Source organism: Nothobranchius furzeri, chromosome 2, assembly GCF_043380555.1.
Source record: "Nothobranchius furzeri strain GRZ-AD chromosome 2, NfurGRZ-RIMD1, whole genome shotgun sequence".
NCBI lineage: Eukaryota > Metazoa > Chordata > Actinopteri > Cyprinodontiformes > Nothobranchiidae > Nothobranchius > Nothobranchius furzeri.
Window position 1 is genome coordinate 84,661,389 of NC_091742.1, and position 19,326 is coordinate 84,680,714.

Below are 19,326 nucleotides of genomic sequence, written 5' to 3' on the forward strand. Positions count from 1 at the left end.
ACCACATTTATGTCATGAGCTCTCTCAGATTACCAGATTCATAAGGAAGTTGTTTTGGTAAAAGTAACTTAAAGTAATGCAAAAGTAGTGTAATGCCTTACATTTTAAAATCAGTAATATGGTAATGTAATGAATTACTTAAAAGTGAGGGTAACAAGCAATAAATAATGCATTACAATTTTGAAGTAACTTGCCCAACATGTTGCGTGTTGACTTGTTATGTATGGCCCGTGTGTGTGTGTGTGTGTGTGTGTGTGTGTGTGTGTGTGTGTGTGTGTGTGTGTGTGTGTGTGTGTGTGTGTGTGTGTTTTTGAAGTAACTTGCCCAACACTGTACATAGCCCTGCACACAATTAGGTAAACTCGTTTCAAAACACAAGCAATAAACTTTTGTGGCTTGCCTTTAACCCACATACTGGACTTTGCTTCAGAAGGTCAGGGCATCTGTGTGTAAAAGCAAAACTTTCAGCAAATAAAAATCTTCCCGTGTCCCGATTCATCGCGGACCAGCTGCTCAGTCCAGAACTTCTGGAGTCAGATTCAACAAACGCAAGGTGAGATTTTAGAAAAAAAATTGTCAAAATGAACAAATAATCTGCTAAAAAGTGATTAACAAACAATGTTTGATTCTTTATTTTGCTCTGCTATGTGAAGCTGTTTTGTGTTACGTCTGCTTGAGCCCAGCATCTTTTGCATGTCAGCAATCAACAACCAGCACACTACAAGGAAACCATGTGAGTAATTTACAATTCTACTGTCAAAACTACTGATTTGTAGTTTGTGTTTGAACCCACATTTGTCACATTTGACTTTAGATTGCAAGTCCAACAATATTAAAGGTAGTTTACAGTTTTTGAATCTGTCTAACACATTTGCCTGCTGTATTTTCATGTTTTCAATCTATAAAGCATCACTAAAAGTTTAAATTCAAGTTTATCTACCCCATCAAGTAGTAAGTTTATTATGTAACCCATCATTATCTTGTTATGTGATTTCCCTGTTGAACCTGCAGAGGCACACCTTTCAGGTGACTTCAGGTTACAGTGCCAGTTTTCACTAACGACAGTGGTGCAGTTCATTTGTTCCTCTATGAATAATTCATTTGCAAAAGCAGATAAAAGTTGTTTTTGATCAAATTCACCTATTTTAAATGATTTGGCCTGAAGTAAATTATAAAAAGATGCATTTTTTATACTTAGAGAATAAACAGTTATCTGCTTTTGTAAATTGATATGTTATTATGTATTTTGGTCAAATTAAATTTATATTTTTGGTGAAAAACGTAACAGCTGTAGCTTTACCAAGGTTTCTTATTATGGTACTACCTGTCTAGTTAATAGTGAGAAAAGACCATTAAAATTATTTTAGACATGCATTTTTCACCATTAGTTTTTTCTGTTCACAAGATAAGTTCAGCTCCAATGTTTGGTGGTGGTGGTGGTGGTGGTGGTGGTGTGTGTGTGTGTGTGTGTGTGTGTGTGTGCGTGTGTGTGTGTGTGTGTGTGTGTGTGTGTGTGTGTGTGTGTGTGTGTGTGTGTGTGTGTGAAAGGCAAAATATTCAGCTGAAATCACATTCAGCCTGAAAATGTCCATTGAAAGTTGAAGTGTACCGTTAGCTAGATGCTACATCAGATTATTTTAAGCTAACACATTAAAAAGAAGGCTCAGGTTGTTTAAAGTGAGTTTTTGAGGAAGAGTTGTGAAGAACTAAAGTCATTCCTTTTGTAGGAAGTATTTTGAATGATCTCAGTTAGGAAGAAAAGACATTTGATTTACCGGAGCTAGCAGCTACAGTGAGGCCAGAGTAAAAAGTGGATTTCTGTTGTGTTTGTCCTGATATTTTAATTATGGTTCATGTGTGTATAATCCTTTCACACAACTATCAGTTTCTCATTTACAAGTTTTTGGGAAATGGTAAATGGCCTGTATTTGATATAGCGCCTTCTAGAGTCCTGGAACCCCCCCAAGGCGCTTTACAACACAATCAGTCATTCACCCATTCACACACACATTCACACACTGGTGGTGATGAGCTACGATGTAGCCACGGCTGCCCTGGGGCTCACTGACAGAGGCAAGGCTGCCGAGCACTGGCGCCACCGTTCCCTCTGACCACCACCAGCAGGCAACGTGGATTAAGTGTCTTGCCCAAGGACACAACAACAGCGACAGACTGAGCGGGGCTCGAACCTGCTACCTTCCGATTACGGGACGAGCACTTAACTCCTGTGCCGCCGTCGCCCACAACGTGATGGAAATGTTGAGTTATTATTACTGCAGGAATTGCGTGGCAGAGGCTTCAGCAAATGCACAGCTAGCTGTATCTGTCATTAGTTGTTAATAATTAGAAAAAAAATCATGCTAATATCAATGTGAAAAATAGAAAATAACCATACCTTTAAATACATCAACAAGAAATAAGTTAGATTATTTTCTATTCAAAAACAGCACAAGGTCTCTGTGATTTGTGCTCCTAAATCAGAAATACATTGTGTTGCATTCCATCCCTCTTTTACATTGGCGTGGCAAACTTTAACATTCTGTGCCAAAGGTAGTGGGAAACCTTATAACTCAGTAATAATTTGGCAAACATTGAACAAAACATTACTGAATACTGCTAATGTTTCACATCCCTTTTTTGGCTGTGAAATTTTTATACTAAAGTTGGTGACTGTCACATTTCAGTTATGATTTGACAAAACACTAAAAACTTCTGATTTTCAAAAATGTTCACATTAAACAAGGCTTTTCAACCTTGTACGTGCTGCTGTGTTGCAAAGTACACACCAAATAGTCACCTTTATTCTTTCCACCGACCACTAAGTATTACGTTTTGGAGGCATCCCAGAAGGGTAGGGATGCGTTGCTCAACAGAATCTGTATAGCTCAGCAGTTTACATCAGGCCAGACAAGTCAAACATGAAAGCAGTGTAAAAAAAAAACATCCGAAAACTTTGCAAATAAAAGTCACAAGAAGATTTCCAGCTGCTTAACTAATAAAAAATGTATGTAATTTCTATTTTGACAGAAAATGTCCCGCAAGATCCTCACCATTCTGGCAGTCTGCTGTGTTTTTGTGCTCGGACCCTCGTCCTGTGGAGGCAGCAACATTCTGGTGGTGCCAGTTGATGGCAGCCATTGGGTCAACATGAAGATAATTCTTGAAGAGCTTCACTCCAGGGGCCATGACATCACAGTTCTGCGTGCTCAGAAGAGCTGGTACATCTCCAGTAACTCCTCAGTCTACACAGCTATTGATATTCCAATGGTAGAAACTGAAGACGACAGCAGCCTCTACATACAATTTATGGAAAACGTTATGAATTGCCGCAGCTATCCCGCTTTTATAAGTTCATTTTGTCAACAGCGCTTGATGACAGATATGTTATCAGATGCCCATGTGATTTTGGCCAAATCAGCTGAAGCTATTTTAGATGACTCTGTGTTTATGACGAAGCTACAGGAGTCTAAGTTTGACCTCATGTTGACAGACCCAGTTCTGACTGTAGGAGTTCTTCTAGGTAGTTACCTCAAGCTACCGATGGTTTTTAACGTTCGGTACATTAACACTGTTGAAGGTCATTTTGTCATTGCTCCATCTCCTGTCTCCTATGTACCTATGTCCATGAGTGAGCTTCACGATAAAATGGACTTTCTAGAAAGGACAAAGAATATGTTGCACTATCTCTACTATGTTTATGAGCAGCACTTCATCATTAACCCTGTATACTCAGATGTGTTCAGGAAGCACTTCCCTGTTGGGACCGACTTATTCTCATTGGAGCTTTCAGCTGATATCTGGTTGTTAAGGTCAGATTTTGTCTTTGAGTTCCCTCGGCCCACCATGCCCAATGTGGTATACATTGGAGGGTTCCAGTGCAAAGAGTCAAAACCTCTCCCTGCTGAGTTGGAGGCATTCATGCAGAGTTCTGGGGAACATGGGGTCATCATCATGTCTCTAGGGACATTTATATCAGCTCTTCGTCCTGAGATCACAGAGGCCATCGCTGCTGCCTTTGCTGAGCTCCCTCAGAAGGTGATTTGGAGGTTCACTGGTGAAAAGCCTTCATCGCTGGGAAATAACACCATGCTGGTGAAATGGCTTCCTCAGAATGATCTCCTTGGACACCCCAAGACTCGTGTCTTTGTAGCCCATGGAGGGACCAATGGCATGTATGAGGCCATCTATCATGGTGTTCCTGTTGTAGCTATGCCTCTTCTTTTTGATCAGTTTGACAACGTACTCCGACTGAAGGTACGTGGTGCCGCTCGGGTTGTGGAGGTCAGATCTCTGACCAAAGACAGCTTCCTGGAGGCTCTAGAGGACGTCTTAGAGAATCCATCTTATCGCCAAAACATCCAGCGTCTCTCCCAGCTACACCGTGACCAACCAATGTCTCCCATGGACACGGCCATCTTCTGGATTGAGTATGTCATCAGGAACAAGGGAGCACCCCACCTACAGGCAGCAGGTTTCAGCCTGTCGTGGTATTCCTACTTCTGTCTGGATGTGGCTGCCTTCTTTATGGTCATAACTGGAACCTTCATCTGGGGTTCAGTCCTGATCTGTAGGTTTCTCTGCTGCAGGAGGTTCAGCAGAAAAATTAAAGCAGAGTAACCGACTTACAGTAACAATGTTCAAGGTGTCTGGTATGTGTTGCTTCATAAAACACATTTGTGCAGTCATACCGTATGGCTTGATTCAACAAAACAAAGCTCAGTTTATATGTAAACTGTAATGAAATGGGTTTTTTTTATTCTGACACTCAGATTATGTGGGAATGTCTTTTCTCTGGGGTGTGATATAATTTATTGGGTGTATCCATTCCACTTGTTCCCCTTTTTTACTTTAAAAGAAGTATATTATTGTTGCTTTCATGATTTAGGTGATCACTTTTCTTTGTCATGCACAAAGGGCCAAGTATTTGAGCTGCCCTCCATTTTTGGTGTTAATAGAAAACAGTGTGTTAAATGTGCTAGTGAGGACTTCATATGCACAAGTAATATCTGTTAAAAACATTAGTAGCATCAACGATAGTAAGGTCTGGTTTATATTACATTAAGTAAGTTTAATTAAGAGGGGAACCCATTTTTCTTGCATTCATTAATGAAAAAAGGTAACAAAATAGTTATTTTTCTAGTTACTTTTATAATCTTGTAACTTGATACGTAACTGAGTTACTTTTTGGACAAAGTAATCAGTAACAAGGATATACGTGTGTGTGTGTGCGTGTGTGTGTGTGTGTGTGTGTGTGTGTGTGTGTGTGTGTGTGTGTGTGTGTGTGTGTGTGTGTGTGTGTGTGTGTGTGTGTGTGTGTGTGAATGAAAAAAGTTTTTACAAACACTGAACTTCATTTTAAAATGTATGAACTGAACTTTAAACTAGTTTGTTTTTAAACGAACTTTCCCAACACTGCTAGAGCTCTTGGGTACTGAGAAACAGCCCAGGTTTATTCAATCCTGTTCCTGCTCCTGGAGGACACTGCCCTGCATGTTTTAGCTGTTCTGCTGCTCCAACACACCTGATTCAATAATTAGCATGTTCTCAAGTACTTCAGAGGCCTGTGAATCACTCATTGATTCAAACCAGTTGTGTTGGTACAATGAAAGCATGTTGGTAGTGGCCCTCGAGGAGCAGATCGTTTTCCTAAAAACTGCAATATCCCAAAAACCCAGATTACTTTGGCTTGCAGAAGAGTAAACTCAACTCTGACATTTTTAGTGCGACACTCCAGCTGCCTGAGCAAGTGCCAATAATCAGACAGCCTGCTGCAGCACAGTTCATCACTGCTAAGCAGAGGTGTGGACTCGAGTCACATGACTTGGACTAGAGTCATTATTTTAATGACGTCTGACTTGACTTGATAAAAATCTATAAAGACTTACGACTTGACTCGGACTTGAACGCTAATGACTTGTGACTTGAATTGACTTGCATGTGTTGACTTGATGATGACTTGAGCATAGTTGATATTTTAGCACAAAAGTGGCACGGCATGTACAAAAATCATAAATCATTCTTGGTTCTGGGTTTGGTCTTGTTCTGCTAAACGCAGCAGCACTTTGTTTACAATCAGTTTCTGTTGCACTTTCTGCTTGTTGGAGCAAATAAATGAAGCTTTAAGAAGCTTTATCTCTGGAATTTATTTAATATCATTGTCATTAAATTGAAGTTGGACAGATGACTTGATGATGACTTGATTTTGACTTGGACTTGACTGGAAAGACTTGGAACTTACTTGTGACTTGCAAAGCAGTGACTTGGTCATACCTCTGCTGCTGAGGACATTTACACTCTAGGTTACATCCTGTTTAAGTAAGTTTACATCTGACCATGGACTCTGAGGGTTGTGTCATGTTCTGCGTCCCCCTCATGTGTCTCTTGTGTCATGTGCCTCCATGTGTTCCCCATGTGCCTCCATGTGTTCCCCATGTGCCTCCATGTGTTCCCCATGTGCCTCCATGTGTTCCCCATGTGCCTCCATGTGTTCCCCAGCCCCCTCCAGGTTCTCTCTGGGTTTCCCTCACGTTTCCCTTAGTCACCACACTTATCATTAGATTTCCATCATGTTTGGATCATTTAGTCAGTATCTCCCTTTGGTTCATTTTTGCTTCCTTCCCCAGTTATGTCTGGTTTCCTCCCCTGCTCCGTTAACGGACAGTTCTGCTCCTCCTCTCCTTTATTAGTCTCACCTGTGTCCAGTACCCTTAATCACCCAGCCCCTGTGTATATAACCCTGTCTGCGTCTCAGTGTGTTGTCGGTCCATTGTTTTTGAGGGGGGAACGAGCGTTGTCTCGTTCCCCCCTCTAGGTCGCTAGGTATTTGGCTTCTACTAGGCCTCTAGGTTTGTGCTCTTTAAGTGAGCTTTCATCTCCAGGATTTTTGGTCATTGGTTTATTTGGCTTCCTGCCCTCATTGGATTTATTTGGACATGTATTCCTAAATAAAGGATTTTACGTTTTTTCTACCTGTCTTTGTCGTTCTGGGGTTTTCTGCATCTTGGGTCCTAACCTCCTCCTGACTCACAATGTGACAGTTTGCACAAGCATTAATGGCCAGGGAGTAAATTCTTAGGGTAGTTTAACAACCAACTTGAATTATTCAATAAATCACAGATCTGTGACATCTAAAGGAAGCAAAACCGAACGACCCCCTCCCTTTGAAACCATGTGGGAAAAGTCCAGACCAACACTTATTGTCTCAACATAGTCATTCTGTACTCAAACAATTTCAATTGTCTCAGATATTTTTCCTCCCTCTGGTGCCCAAAATATACCCATGACAGCATTTAGTTCAATGCTTGAGAGATGTTGGAATAAATCCAGTTTTGGAGGTGGGTGTTTAATTTTTATTTCTCTGTTTGTTTTCCAGCTCTAACATGTTGCTTGCCTTTGCTCTGCATAAATGATGCGTTCAAATCCACACTAAAACGTGTTAATCCCACTATTGATTAGCCTGTTACCTTAATATTAACTAAATCTTAACTAATTGCTAAACCCAAACTCTAACTACGATAAACTCCAGAAATTCAAGTCATAACTGTATCTCCTAAGAACCTGTATGACGTAGCAGGTCACCTTTTGAACCCGGGAGGGACAGGAACACGTAATGGGATCTAGGTAAAAGACTAATGTCTCCGTGACCTGTCCCATTGATTTACCACGCACGTGCACACTTTCACTGTAGTAAAGATCACAAGATAAGAAGGAAATCTGGACTCTGTTCAGTGAACCTTTAGATCACATGCACATCCGTGCACGGTTAAAAAGGCTCTAATGTTATGAAAGCCAAGGTTAACATGGTTTAATTGTAATTTAAAGAATGAGTTACTTAATAGATGTGCAATCATTCAATAGCTAAACTACCTGTGTTAAAAAAAATTACTTTGACTTTTGATGTTATTCTTACCATAACTTCTCAAAATTTAGTAATGATTTACCTGAAAGAGCCATGTTGGGAATGGTCAAACTAAACTTGAGCTACTTCTAGTGGCATAATAACCCAGTAGGGAGCAGAGTACATGTCTCAGATTATGTACAACAAGTTTTTAAGGTAAATATTGATCACGTAGATGAGATAGAGGTCTCAGAAATGTATGTAGCAAATATGATACTAATGGCATTATAGGGTGCAGGACCCAATCATCAAAAAATAGCCAGAAAATTCTGATATTTGGGAACTGAGATGATTATAAAATCCACAATATTTTTTCCATATTGTGTTGTTTATTATATATTTTTGTATCACATTTCATACATTAGGTGTTTTTGGCTACTTTTTATAAACAAAAATGTTCATTTTAGAGAAATTCTCTATAAAATGTTGAAGTTATAGAACGTGATTTAAAGCTTTTCCTCTTTTATTCTTTTTCACTTAACACTTTTACAACCTGCTACTTAGCAGTCGAACTTGAATTGAACAGCAAAAGAGAAATCAAATAATTTTTTTCATGTAAATTCTCAAACTAAACTTGAGCTGCTTTTATATATCGATTCAATATTTGAACATGAAATATTGCAACTTTTTTTACATCTAAAACTAGATGTATATGTAAATAAAGCATAGGCATTGTTATTTCTGAGGAAGTGTTTTTGTGGAGATACTCAAAATGTATCTGAAGATAGCTTTGCAGTGAATCATTAGAATAATTAGGTCATCAAAATAGCACGTGTTTGTATTTTATTAAGTATGCAGATTAAATTACAAAATGACAATTCAGGAAAAAGCCCATTTTATACCTGCAGTACCAAATTTGATACAGACATTTCAAGTAAAATGTTTGATAGCTGAAGGTTTTTTGCCACCTTATGTCCATCGATTATCACTGAGACAACCCAGCTACAGGGTGGCACAGACAGAGGGAGAGTGTGTGTTTTTGTTCTGCAGCAGAAAGGCGTTCTCCTGCTTCAGGATGTTGCCTTTAAATCTGAAGAAGTGAGTTTCCTGTGGAGGAAACGATCACAGAATGGACAAGGCCCAGGCGAGACGCCGTGTTCCCAACATTTGTTGAGCACAGGTCACCAAAGCTGCAGAGAGGGCTGCAGACTCTGCTCAGTCTGAAGGCACTGAGAGGTGAGTGGAAACATTCTGTTTTAATCAAATGGTTTAGTCCTTCATGCACCTGCTTGGGCGGGACAAGCTCAGAGTGGTCATGTTTATCTCTTTTGCAGTTGTTGGCCTGCAGGATGGATCCAGAATGCTGAATTTTTCCACAGCTGGACCGATTTATGAATGTGACAAGATGAAGAAGACCACTGGATGATCAACATTTGCCTTAAGGGACTGAATGGTTTATCCTAATCCATGACATCATCTCCAGATGTCCATGTTGGGTGTCCACCCAACATGTCCAATGACACCTGCAACCTCCCCCTTAACACGGACGCCGTAGGGTTGACATGTATCTATGGTGTCATCTTCTCTTTGGGTCTCCCCAGTAACCTGCTATCTCTGTGGGGGCTGTACCACCTCGGCCGGTCCGGTGGGGGAGGCTGTCAGCTGGTCTTCATTCTTAACCTGCTGCTGTCAGACCTGCTCCAGCTGCTCACTCTGCCACTGTGGATCCTTTACCTGCAGGGTTCACACCGCTGGCCCTACGGCCGGCTAACCTGTGAGCTAGTTGGCTACGTGTTTTATGTGAATGTCTACGCCAGCGTCATGTTCCTTTGCCTGATCGCATTAGACCGGTGTCTAGCCATCGTCTACCCACTCAGCAGCCGCAGGGTGCGGAGGGTCAGGGTAGCGGCTGTGTTGGGTGTAGCTGTGTGGATCCTAACCTTCCTGTTTTGTCTGAGTGGTCTGCTCCCATCTGTGTTTGACTCTGACAGACTGCTGTGTCTGGAGAAGTACCCAGTCAGCCCAAGATACGCTCACTTTAAGATCATCACTGTGGTTCTAGGATTCCTGCTGCCATGTGCCATTCTAGGGTAAGTTAACTTCCAAAACTACATGCTCTAGTGTCCAGATACTTCAAGTCAAGGGCCAAAATCATCACATTAAGTCTTCATAGACCACAAAAATAGAAAAATTTTAATGATTTAAATGGAAACATTATTTTATAGGACTTTTTAACTGCTAACAAGTAAGCCTTCAATGGTAAAAAATTCAAGACAAATGTTAAAAAAACATAAACGTAGATCAACAGCATCCTGAAGAGATAATGTTCTACCACACAAAACCTCTCCAAGGGCCACAAACTGCCCCTGGGCCACGTTTTGGACATGCCTAATCTAGAATAATTCCAAACACATTCATGCCAAGTTATCAGAATACATAAAAGAGGAGGGGATTCTGGCAAAGTCTTGTTTTAGGGGAGGTTGTGTGGAGTAGTGATGACTAGTCAGAATCTTATCTGCAGCAATCAGTGTTCAGGTTGTCAGAGTCAAAGTAGGACATACTAAAAGTCAATCTAACTACTTCTCAGAATCAGGTTTATAATTAAGCTCAAGCTAACTTTAGTCAAGCTAACGGATAGAGTCAAACTAGCCATTACTCAGAATCAGGCATACACTTTAAAGCTAGCTATAGCGAAGCTAACAGATAATTTCAATCAGGCTAACAGCTAGTTAAGTAGACACCTACTCAGGCCTAGTCCACACGTAGCTGGGGTTTTTTGAAAACGAATATCCGCCCCTCCAAAAACTTGCATCCACACCACCTCATTTTAAAACAAAACTCTGTCCACACGTACCCAGATAAATACGTTGTTAAGGACATGCCAGACCTGTAGGCGGCAGTACTTCCCCCGTTCTTAACCTCATCCTTCGTCTGTGGTCTTCCGCAAGGAGCAGTAATTCCACTTGCAAAAACAAACAAGCAAAAAGCGCTTGGACAATTGATAAAGCGAGCGCAGCTCTGAGGGCATCCATGATGCCGGCTAGTGTAAACATAGGTCGCACACGTGATGTAAGCATTTTTTGTCGCGGAAAGTGACGTTGCGGACCTTAAAACTCCGGTTTTGTCTGTCCACACGCAGACACCCAAAACGGAGAAAATGCAGATCTTCACTTTGGCCGGAGTTTTTAAAAAGATCCGTTTTCGTGTGAAAAAACTCCGTTTTCATGTGGATGACAGGCCAAAACGTAGAAAAATATCTACGTTTTGGCAGATCCCCGGCTACGTGTGGACAGGGCCTCAGTATAAGGCTTACCTATAGTCAAGCCTAAGCTAGCTTGGGCCATTGCACGTCACATCACGCCACTCATGGGACAGCCCCCTTAGCCGTGATGGTTGGCAAAAGGACCGTTTACACACGTTGAAACTCCTGTGAAGTCAGTCAGGCCAAGCCAGTTTGTAGCCTTTTATCGCTTTTATTTTGTTGATTTCGCAGTAAAATGGTAAAAGTTTCCCGTGTGGTTGGCTGCACTAACAGACAATAATTTAAACTCAACTTGTTTTTTTTTTAAATAACTTTTATGGAGACCGAGGATGGAGATGAACCACAACGATCAATCAAACGGGCTAGCAGCCCTCAAAGTATTTAGAGATTTGCAGCGAACACGTTTTACCGGGTAAGATTAACGTTCATATATGTCATGAGGAAGACCGGGACTAACTGATGGACTTAAAATTATAGCTGTGATGTGTTTATATTACTTATCTAGTATTGATAATCTCATATATTTCACCTTTAATGATGTGGTGTACCATCCACTGTAGTGAACTGCGAGCCAAATATTTATAATATTGTTCAAATGTAGGATTATGTGTGTTAAAATTACGTGAATAATTTAGTATGATGAGTGTTCTCATTAACAGATTCTTTGTTTCATCCCGGTGTTAGAGTAGCATCTGAACCCAGAGACCCCGCCAGCAAAAAAGACTGGAAGGGATGCGGACATTTAATCGGCAAACGCTTTTTAATCACATAATGATATAAAACAGCGGGGTGAATTCTGGTAAAGTCAGCAACTTGTTTACATCAGTGAACAGCAGCAGGGAAAACGTAGGCTAACGTTCGTCAGCTAGTTAACACTCTCTATGAGCTCTAGCTAGGTGTGCTAAATCTTAACACAAGTGAACTAGTTTGAACCAGTAGAAACCAGGCTAAACTGGCAGGAAAAAAAAAAACAAAAAAAGCAGTCATGACTTTTCTGCTCTGTTCAATACTCCCGTAAATCCCTGCTGCCTCGCCTAGCTACTTCTTCCAATAACTGGGCTTGAAGTAGTTGAAGCCATGGTAAACATCACAAAAAACAACAACGACAACAACAGAAAAACAATCTCAGGCACAACGTTTCCCTTTGTTTAGTACGTGCTGCTCACTGTACATGCTTTTGCCCTCCAGTGTGGTGGACCCATGTGATTAGGTGATGTAGGTGCAAAGGCCAATAGCCAAGCTAGCAGATAACTAACAAGTACTTGGAGTCAAACTGACACAGCTGCTCAAAATCAACTTTTTCTAATAACAAAATTATTTTTGTGACAGAATATTTATAAATAGAACAAACAAGGTCACTTCTAAACAACCCTCTCTTGGGCATCAAATGATCATTTGACTAATCAGGTCTGATCTGTTTCAGGTACACTTCAGTCCACATCGGAGTGACGCTCCACAGATCACCTACTCTCTCCAACCACGAGCGCAACAAAATCGTAGGAATCCTGATGGTGATAACTTTCAACTTCATAGTTGTGTTTGGACCATACCACCTGGTGGGGGGGTACAGGTTCGTGTCCCTGCTGGGGACTGAGGAGCCATGTGGATTTGAGCAGTCCATCTTCCTGGTGTATCGGCTGTGTTATGGCTTGACCAGCCTCAACACGCTACTAGATCCCCTCTTCTACATCTTCCTGTGTCCTGATGCTCGCTTGGAGCTTCAGAGGTCCTTGTCTTGTTTGAGACCAGGTCAAAACAACAACCATAAAAACATAGGCATGAGCACCATGTCTCACCTGGACAGCCGGAGGCTGAACGGGCCAAGACATAACACCCTTGTGGCAATTTGAAGTGGGAGCAATGGCGCCACCTAGTGGGAATGCATTTCTTGTTTCTGTGCTTCCTTCTGCTTAGTTTCAATATGGCGTCATATAAATTCTGCTTCAGCAGACGACATAAACCTGACTGTTAAAATCTAGTTTTGAGTGTTAAATTACGATTACACAATAAAATGTAAACTTACATCTGGCAAACGTGATCAAATCTGAGTAAATTCTAAATCACTGAGAAACAAAAACACTGAAAGATTAAACATTACTGAAAATCGTGTTTTGTCTGTGAAAATGTGGGTTACATGTTCATTTGGTAATTTATATTAAATGGGCTGTTTATTAAACTGGAACGGAAAACACAAAAATTTCACAAAAAATAAGTCAAGCATGCAATAAATCATTATGTTTGTGTTAATAAACAACTATTTTGCTTGTTATATCATGAAATTATTAAAAACAAATCGTATTTGAAGGATAAATGAGTTTATATGTCATCAATAACATTTTTAGTTTTTGCGACAAGGCATTTTTCACTCTAGACATCTAAACATGCATATTTAAATTAATAACTGATCCTAAATTTTGTTTTTTCAACAGTTATGCCTTTTAAATCGTTTTTCTTTCTTTTTATATGTTTTTGCTGTATGAGTTGTGTTCAAGGACAGAATTGTGCATAAGCACACCGTGTGGTGGTTTAGGTGGCTGCACAGAATGAAAGTTTAGTCACAGCAAATGTTTTCTCTGGTTTCCTTCTCACTGTCTAAACCCCTGCTTGTTTGCTTGATTTTGCATCCCTGAGCATAATAAAGGTGCAAAGATAATAGAGACAAATGTGATCATCTTTTTTAATAAAGATGCAAATTTTACATTTAAAAATGCATCAAAAAACAGAAGGTAATGCAAGTTAGTTTGTCTCGTATTCACGATGTTACATGTAAGTTGATCCACATAATAAAAACATACATGTGCAAACCTAGTAAAAACACTGACTGGTTAATGGTCGGACCAAATTAGGAAATCAAACAGGAAGTACGTTTTGAATAACAAGAGTACAAATTTTGCATCACCCTGTGGGTTTTCAGTCTAGATCCTACATTGTTACATAAACACCCAACATGAAACTAGATGCTTCTCAGCCAAAAGAGTAAAAAAAAATCCAACAAGCAGTTGTTTCTCAACAAAAGCCTCAGAATCATGCATGCATGTTATTATAACAACAAGAAGCTCTAATAATATGACTGAACGTATCACAATCTGACAGAAATTTGCATTGCAACATTCTCACAGAAACACACTTGACATGAGTCAAATGCACAAACTGCATGCCACTGATTATAGATGTGTGTATTGGCAAGACGGATCTGGTTAAATGAATTATATCACAGTTTAGGAGTGACTGACATATATATAACATCGACATATAAAAAGGATGGACAAACCTCGCCCATTGCTTTCTGGGGGCAGGTTTGAAGCCAAATGGGAGGTTCCCACCACCATCGGTTTGGCCATCTCACACACCTCATCATGCCCAGACAATCCAAAGATGGGAAAAGAGGTGGAGCTGAGGGTGGGGCTGTTACAGTTGGAACAAATGAACCAATGTAGCTGACTTAAGTAACCCAAGAAGCCAAGAAGGAGCTCCGGAGTGGCCCACCTGCGCGGCCACCATGCTTTTGTGAGAGGCTGTGGTCATGCTGGTAGCTTGTGGAGCTTGAATACGGACTGTTAAAATAAAAGCAGAGCCTCAGACTGCTCCGATCAGAGCTGGGTGCCCTGGCTGCTTACGTGATAAAATGTTCCGCCTCGGTCAGAGGTCAGCGGGAGATTAGCTACGTGTTAACTCAAGCTAACGGAGGTTTTCACGGGAGCTATTGGTGAGAGAAACGCGGTAAAGCGACGCCAAAATCAACTGAAAGCGCAGCGGTGTTTCTGTAAACTCCCTCAGAGCAGCACAACTAAAACCTAGCATGGACGCCAGGCAGATGCACGGCGCATCTGGGCCCCCAGGGAGGATGGGAACTTGTGGTCGCCTGTGTGTAGCAGCTGTTGCCAGCTGAGAGGCAGGAGGGGCTGGGTGCCCACCTTGTTGGGCTTCCTTTGCAAGGATGAAGCAACAGATTTGTGGATTTCTGATCTCAAGTCTGCAGCTGTGCTGTTAAAGGGAGAGGCACGTTCCCGAAACTCAGCAAACCTCTCTGCAAGCGGTGACCACGCAAAACTTTGATCACAGTAGAGCAGCCCTACCCAGTCAGCCAGCCCCACCAACACGTTATATTTCAACCCATCGAGCAAGCAGCATTTCCCCCCATTCAACCAGCGAAATAAAGTTCAGAAATATAATTTTACAGTCAATAACCACAGCTTGTCCTGTTTTTCTAAATATATCCATGATTAACATCAAAACACAGAGAACACGACTAAAGTACAGCAAGTGGAAATAGCCAAACATTCATCTATTAACATGAGGCTGAGGCCTTTCCCTGGAGCTTGCTCCCAGTGATGTGGCTCTGACGCTCATTAATTGTTCTGAATTTTAAGAATTTCATTCCACTTAAACAGAAGAGTTACAAAGAAATCACCCCCCTCAGAGTCGTCACGAATGTCAACTACATCTATTAAACCTATAATGTATTTTAACCAGGCTGTAAACCTATCCATTTCTGCTGTGAAGTTGTCATTTTTTAACATGGGAGTCAATGAGGATTTGATCACTTCTGGTGCCAGCCCCCTAGTGGATGAGGGTGGAACTGCAATTTTTGCCACTTCTTCCTTTTGGCTTCAAAAAATTCCCAGGATTGTGAGGGCCTGATATATAATAGTCACTCCTATATACATAGAGCAATATAGAGGTGAATAAGAGATGTATCACAGTATAGGAGAAACAACAGGACATACATCACAATACAGGGAAGATATGATATAAATCACAATCTTGTCAATGGACCTTGCTCCAAAATTAACTTTTGCCTTCTTTAGACGTTTTTGATCTACATTTCACACAGGTTCATGTGAGATTTGAGCTGTTTTAAGATAGCAGCAGTTTGCTTTGGACCATATTTAAGAGAAACAAAAACATCTAGTCAAGAGGGACCCAACTCCAGTGAGTGATGCTGCCATCTCAAAACTGTTCCAATGTCTCCGGGATGAACCAGAGGAGCTGCCACTTTGCTGTTGGTGATATTTAATAACCAATGTAATTAACTTTGAGGTTAAAAGTTTTTAAAATAATTGTGCAAGATGCCAGCAATCAGCTGGGGGCATGACTAGCCATTGGCTCATCAATCCTGAGAGATGTACACTCAAACAACAAAAAACTTTTTACATTTATTTACTTCAAACTGGTCCAACTGTCCCTTTAATATGGGCATAAATATGAAGAATGAAGCTAGCCTTTAGCAGGGCTTTTGTACGGTCAAACCAAGATGACTACGTTTTGGTGGCATTACTCATCTAAATGTCTATAAAGCCTTTCTGGCATTTTTACAGAATTAAGTTCAGTTCTGAGATTAGAGGCTGAGGACCTCAGTTTGATCACGCTCCTCTGACTTCAGAACTAAAGCCGTAGAACAGCTTTTCTTCCTCACCATAAGCTCTGAGTTACTGAGGGAGCTGCGAGCAGTGCTACGCCGCCTGGACAGCTCTCCCAGATCTTCTGCCAGGATGCTCTCCATCACCGCTCCGAGAGACTGGCGGATCTTGTTACACAGGTCGGGGCAGCTGAACACGTACAGGATGGGGTTGATGGTGCTGTTCAGAAAGCCGATTGTTGTTGCAGTTAGAAGAGCTCCAGAGGCAAACTTCTGTGTAGGACTGCCTTTTGGTGCCAGCACCTCCAAGATGATGAAGAGATGGTAGGGAGCCCAGCAGAGGACAAAGACCACCACCACGGTCACCACAAGCCGAACAAAACGAAAAGGCCGCCGGCTGCCTCTACGCGCCAAGCTTTGGCTCACGGTTACATAGCTGATGACGATGATGGTGAGGGGGATCAGGAAGCCTAGAAGAAGCTTCATGAAAGCCAAGCCCTCTTTGCGCTGTTTGCACAAAGCTTTCAGGTCGTACGGCTCTTTGGGGAGGAATCTGGCGTAGTTGTAGTAGCAAAAAACCTTACCAGGGCCTCCAGGGATGGCATCACGGAACATGTAAAACGGAATAGTGCAGACCACAGCACAGGTCCAAATCACCCAGCATACATTCCTCACCACCTGGATGCTTCTGTGGTTCTGGGTCCAGACTGGTTTCACCACCACCAGGCAGCGATCCAGGGAAATGGCCGCCAGTAGGAAGGCACTGACAAACATGTTGAGGAAAAAAATGGAGGAGTAGATGCGGCAGAAGGTCGGGCCCAACGTCCAGGTCATCCCACGGGCCATGTAGAGGGTGAAGAAGGGAAGGAAGGCCGTGGCCAGCAGGTCCGACGCCGCCAGATTCAGGATCCAGACGCTGATGATGGAGCGACGGACACGGAAACCCACAATTGCAAGGATGAGGAGGTTTTCCACAATGCCAACGGTGGAGACTATCCCATGGAGGGAGATCTTAACATAATCTTGGGAGCTCAGCTTTACCACATGGTGTGTTTGGTTTGTGGAGAAGTTTGTGTGGCTGACAGCATGTTGGCAAGACATCTCCAAGTAGAAAACGTTAGTTTTAGTTTACAGAAAAAAATCGTCTTTATGCAGGAATCTGAAACAAAAACACAACCATCATTTATTTAAATTCTTCATCTACTTATTAACGACGCTTTGCTTTGAGTTCAGTCACCAAAACTACATCAAAAGGTTTTGGGCTTTCCATGAACATTTATCTAATTTTATCACTGGTTTATCGCACTACAACTGAATAAATGAAACGTGATTGTGATCTGCTGCCTCCAGAAGAAGTGTTTTTGGGTTTGAGATTGGTGCGATGAGACAGACGTACAGGTGATGCAGACAGAACTTAGAATATTGTGCAACATTTCATTCTTTTCAGCAAAAGGAGCCCAAACCAGTAATAAGTACATATGCATGATCATACTTTTTCCAGAGCTATGACCTTTTCTCCATTTAAAAGCCTTATTTTATTGATTTGATGTAATATTCTAATTGTCTGAGATGTTGGTTTTAGGCTGTAAGCCATAATAATCACAAGTATAACAAATTGCTTGAAACATGCGAGTTTGCATTTAATGACTTCGTAGTTTCACCTTTGAATTACTGACATAAATGAACTTTTGCTACGTATTTTTTTTACCTTCACGTGTAAGTGGGGTCAAGCCTGGGTTAATTTATTTCCCACAAGAATTTCCTCATGTTAACTTCAGTTCGACATTTTTTTATGTTAGATTGACCAAAATTAGCAAACTGCAATTTCTTGTCCATTTATACCCCATATATCCCATAATACTTATGCAAAAATAGAGGGTTTCTATGGTAACCTTTTTTGCAGCAATTTATCTATAGACGTTTTACAGGCCATATTAATTGTTAATGAGGAGGTTGTCAGAATGGCAACACTTTACAATAAGGATCCCTTTGCTAACATTACTTAGTGCATTATTAATCATTAATAAACTATTAAATCAACTGCTCAACCATATTATGTAATGCACTAAGAAGACACCCCCACACGGCACTTTGTCCTAAATTTAAGGGACCTTTATTGTAACATGTTACCAAAAGATTTTATATTTTTTTAATTGTGACAAGAAAAGCTACATCAAGAACATCCTCAAAAACATTTCCTGACACTGATATTAACAAATTTTATCCTAAAACTGGGGAAAATATGAAAAAACAGAATTTCTGCAGGCAGAGATGCTTCTGTGTGCAGTTTCGTGCCACGGCACCAGTTTTATCTCTCAGTCCCCAAATCCTTAAGATAAGTGGTTTTTCAATCTAATTGTTTCAGTCTTAGTTTCAAAAACAACTATGTCGAAATAGATAGATAAATAAATAAATGTGAACAGATGTGTCATTTAACAGAATTCAAAGAGGTTGTCTAAATAAAAGAAAGAAGGTGCTAACCCTTAATAGTTTTATGCAAACTAAAAATTCATCTCATGCTCCAGGTTACTGGATTTTTTTTTCACTAATAAAACAAAATAACTGAAAACTTAGTTTGAACTTCTAGTTTTATACCCGACTTTGCTCTTGTAACAACTAAAATGTGTTGACTTACTCGTCCCTTTTAACTGATAAGATGTCCTCTAGAGAAAAGAAGCTGGTAGCTGCAGCTTTGTGTTGACAGCAATAGGAAGTCCTCAAGAGGAACCCCGATATTCAGCTCAGTTGTTGAAAGAGTAATGACAAATGAGTGCCAGGTCCTAAAAGCACAGGTATCCATGCAAAGATGTGGGTTGATCTTTTATAATAATCAAACTTCTGTTCTGGTTTGTCTTGTGTGGTTTTTTT

General features: G+C 40.9%; 3 protein-coding genes across 3 annotated transcripts; 2 read left to right on the forward strand and 1 right to left on the reverse strand.

The window, feature by feature from the left end:
- The first annotated feature begins 413 nt into the window (after positions 1-413).
- Positions 414-6,968, forward strand: LOC107376915 (UDP-glucuronosyltransferase 2B17). The gene is made up of 3 exons (XM_054747384.2): positions 414-553; positions 654-733; positions 3,028-6,968. The coding sequence occupies exon 3, from the start codon at positions 3,031-3,033 to the stop codon at positions 4,615-4,617; it is 1,587 nt and encodes a 528-aa protein (XP_054603359.2). The 5' UTR covers positions 414-553; positions 654-733; positions 3,028-3,030; the 3' UTR covers positions 4,618-6,968.
- Positions 6,969-8,384: 1,416 nt separating this feature from the next.
- si:dkey-165a24.9 (G-protein coupled receptor 4) lies at positions 8,385-18,083 on the forward strand. The gene is made up of 3 exons (XM_015946243.3): positions 8,385-9,073; positions 9,172-9,927; positions 12,523-18,083. Exons 2-3 carry the CDS (start codon positions 9,305-9,307, stop codon positions 12,947-12,949), a joined length of 1,050 nt encoding a protein of 349 aa, XP_015801729.1. The 5' UTR covers positions 8,385-9,073; positions 9,172-9,304; the 3' UTR covers positions 12,950-18,083.
- Positions 16,430-17,559, reverse strand: LOC107376913 (prostaglandin D2 receptor 2). Its single transcript, XM_070548960.1, has one exon. The coding sequence runs from the start codon at positions 17,557-17,559 to the stop codon at positions 16,438-16,440; it is 1,122 nt and encodes a 373-aa protein (XP_070405061.1). The 3' UTR covers positions 16,430-16,437.
- Positions 18,084-19,326: the final 1,243 nt, after the last annotated feature.

What these genes read in the sequence shown, in the direction of transcription:
- LOC107376915 (XM_054747384.2), top strand. Translation starts at nt 3,031, where the DNA reads ATGTCCCGCAAGATCCTCACCATTCTGGCAGTCTGCTGTGTTTTTGTG.
- LOC107376913 (XM_070548960.1), bottom strand. Translation starts at nt 17,559, where the DNA reads ATGTCTTGCCAACATGCTGTCAGCCACACAAACTTCTCCACAAACCAA.
- si:dkey-165a24.9 (XM_015946243.3), top strand. Translation starts at nt 9,305, where the DNA reads ATGACATCATCTCCAGATGTCCATGTTGGGTGTCCACCCAACATGTCC. An exon ending in CTGCCATGTGCCATTCTAGG is followed by an intron (nt 9,928 to 12,522) that starts GTAAGTTAACTT and finishes GATCTGTTTCAG; the next exon opens with GTACACTTCAGTCCACATCG.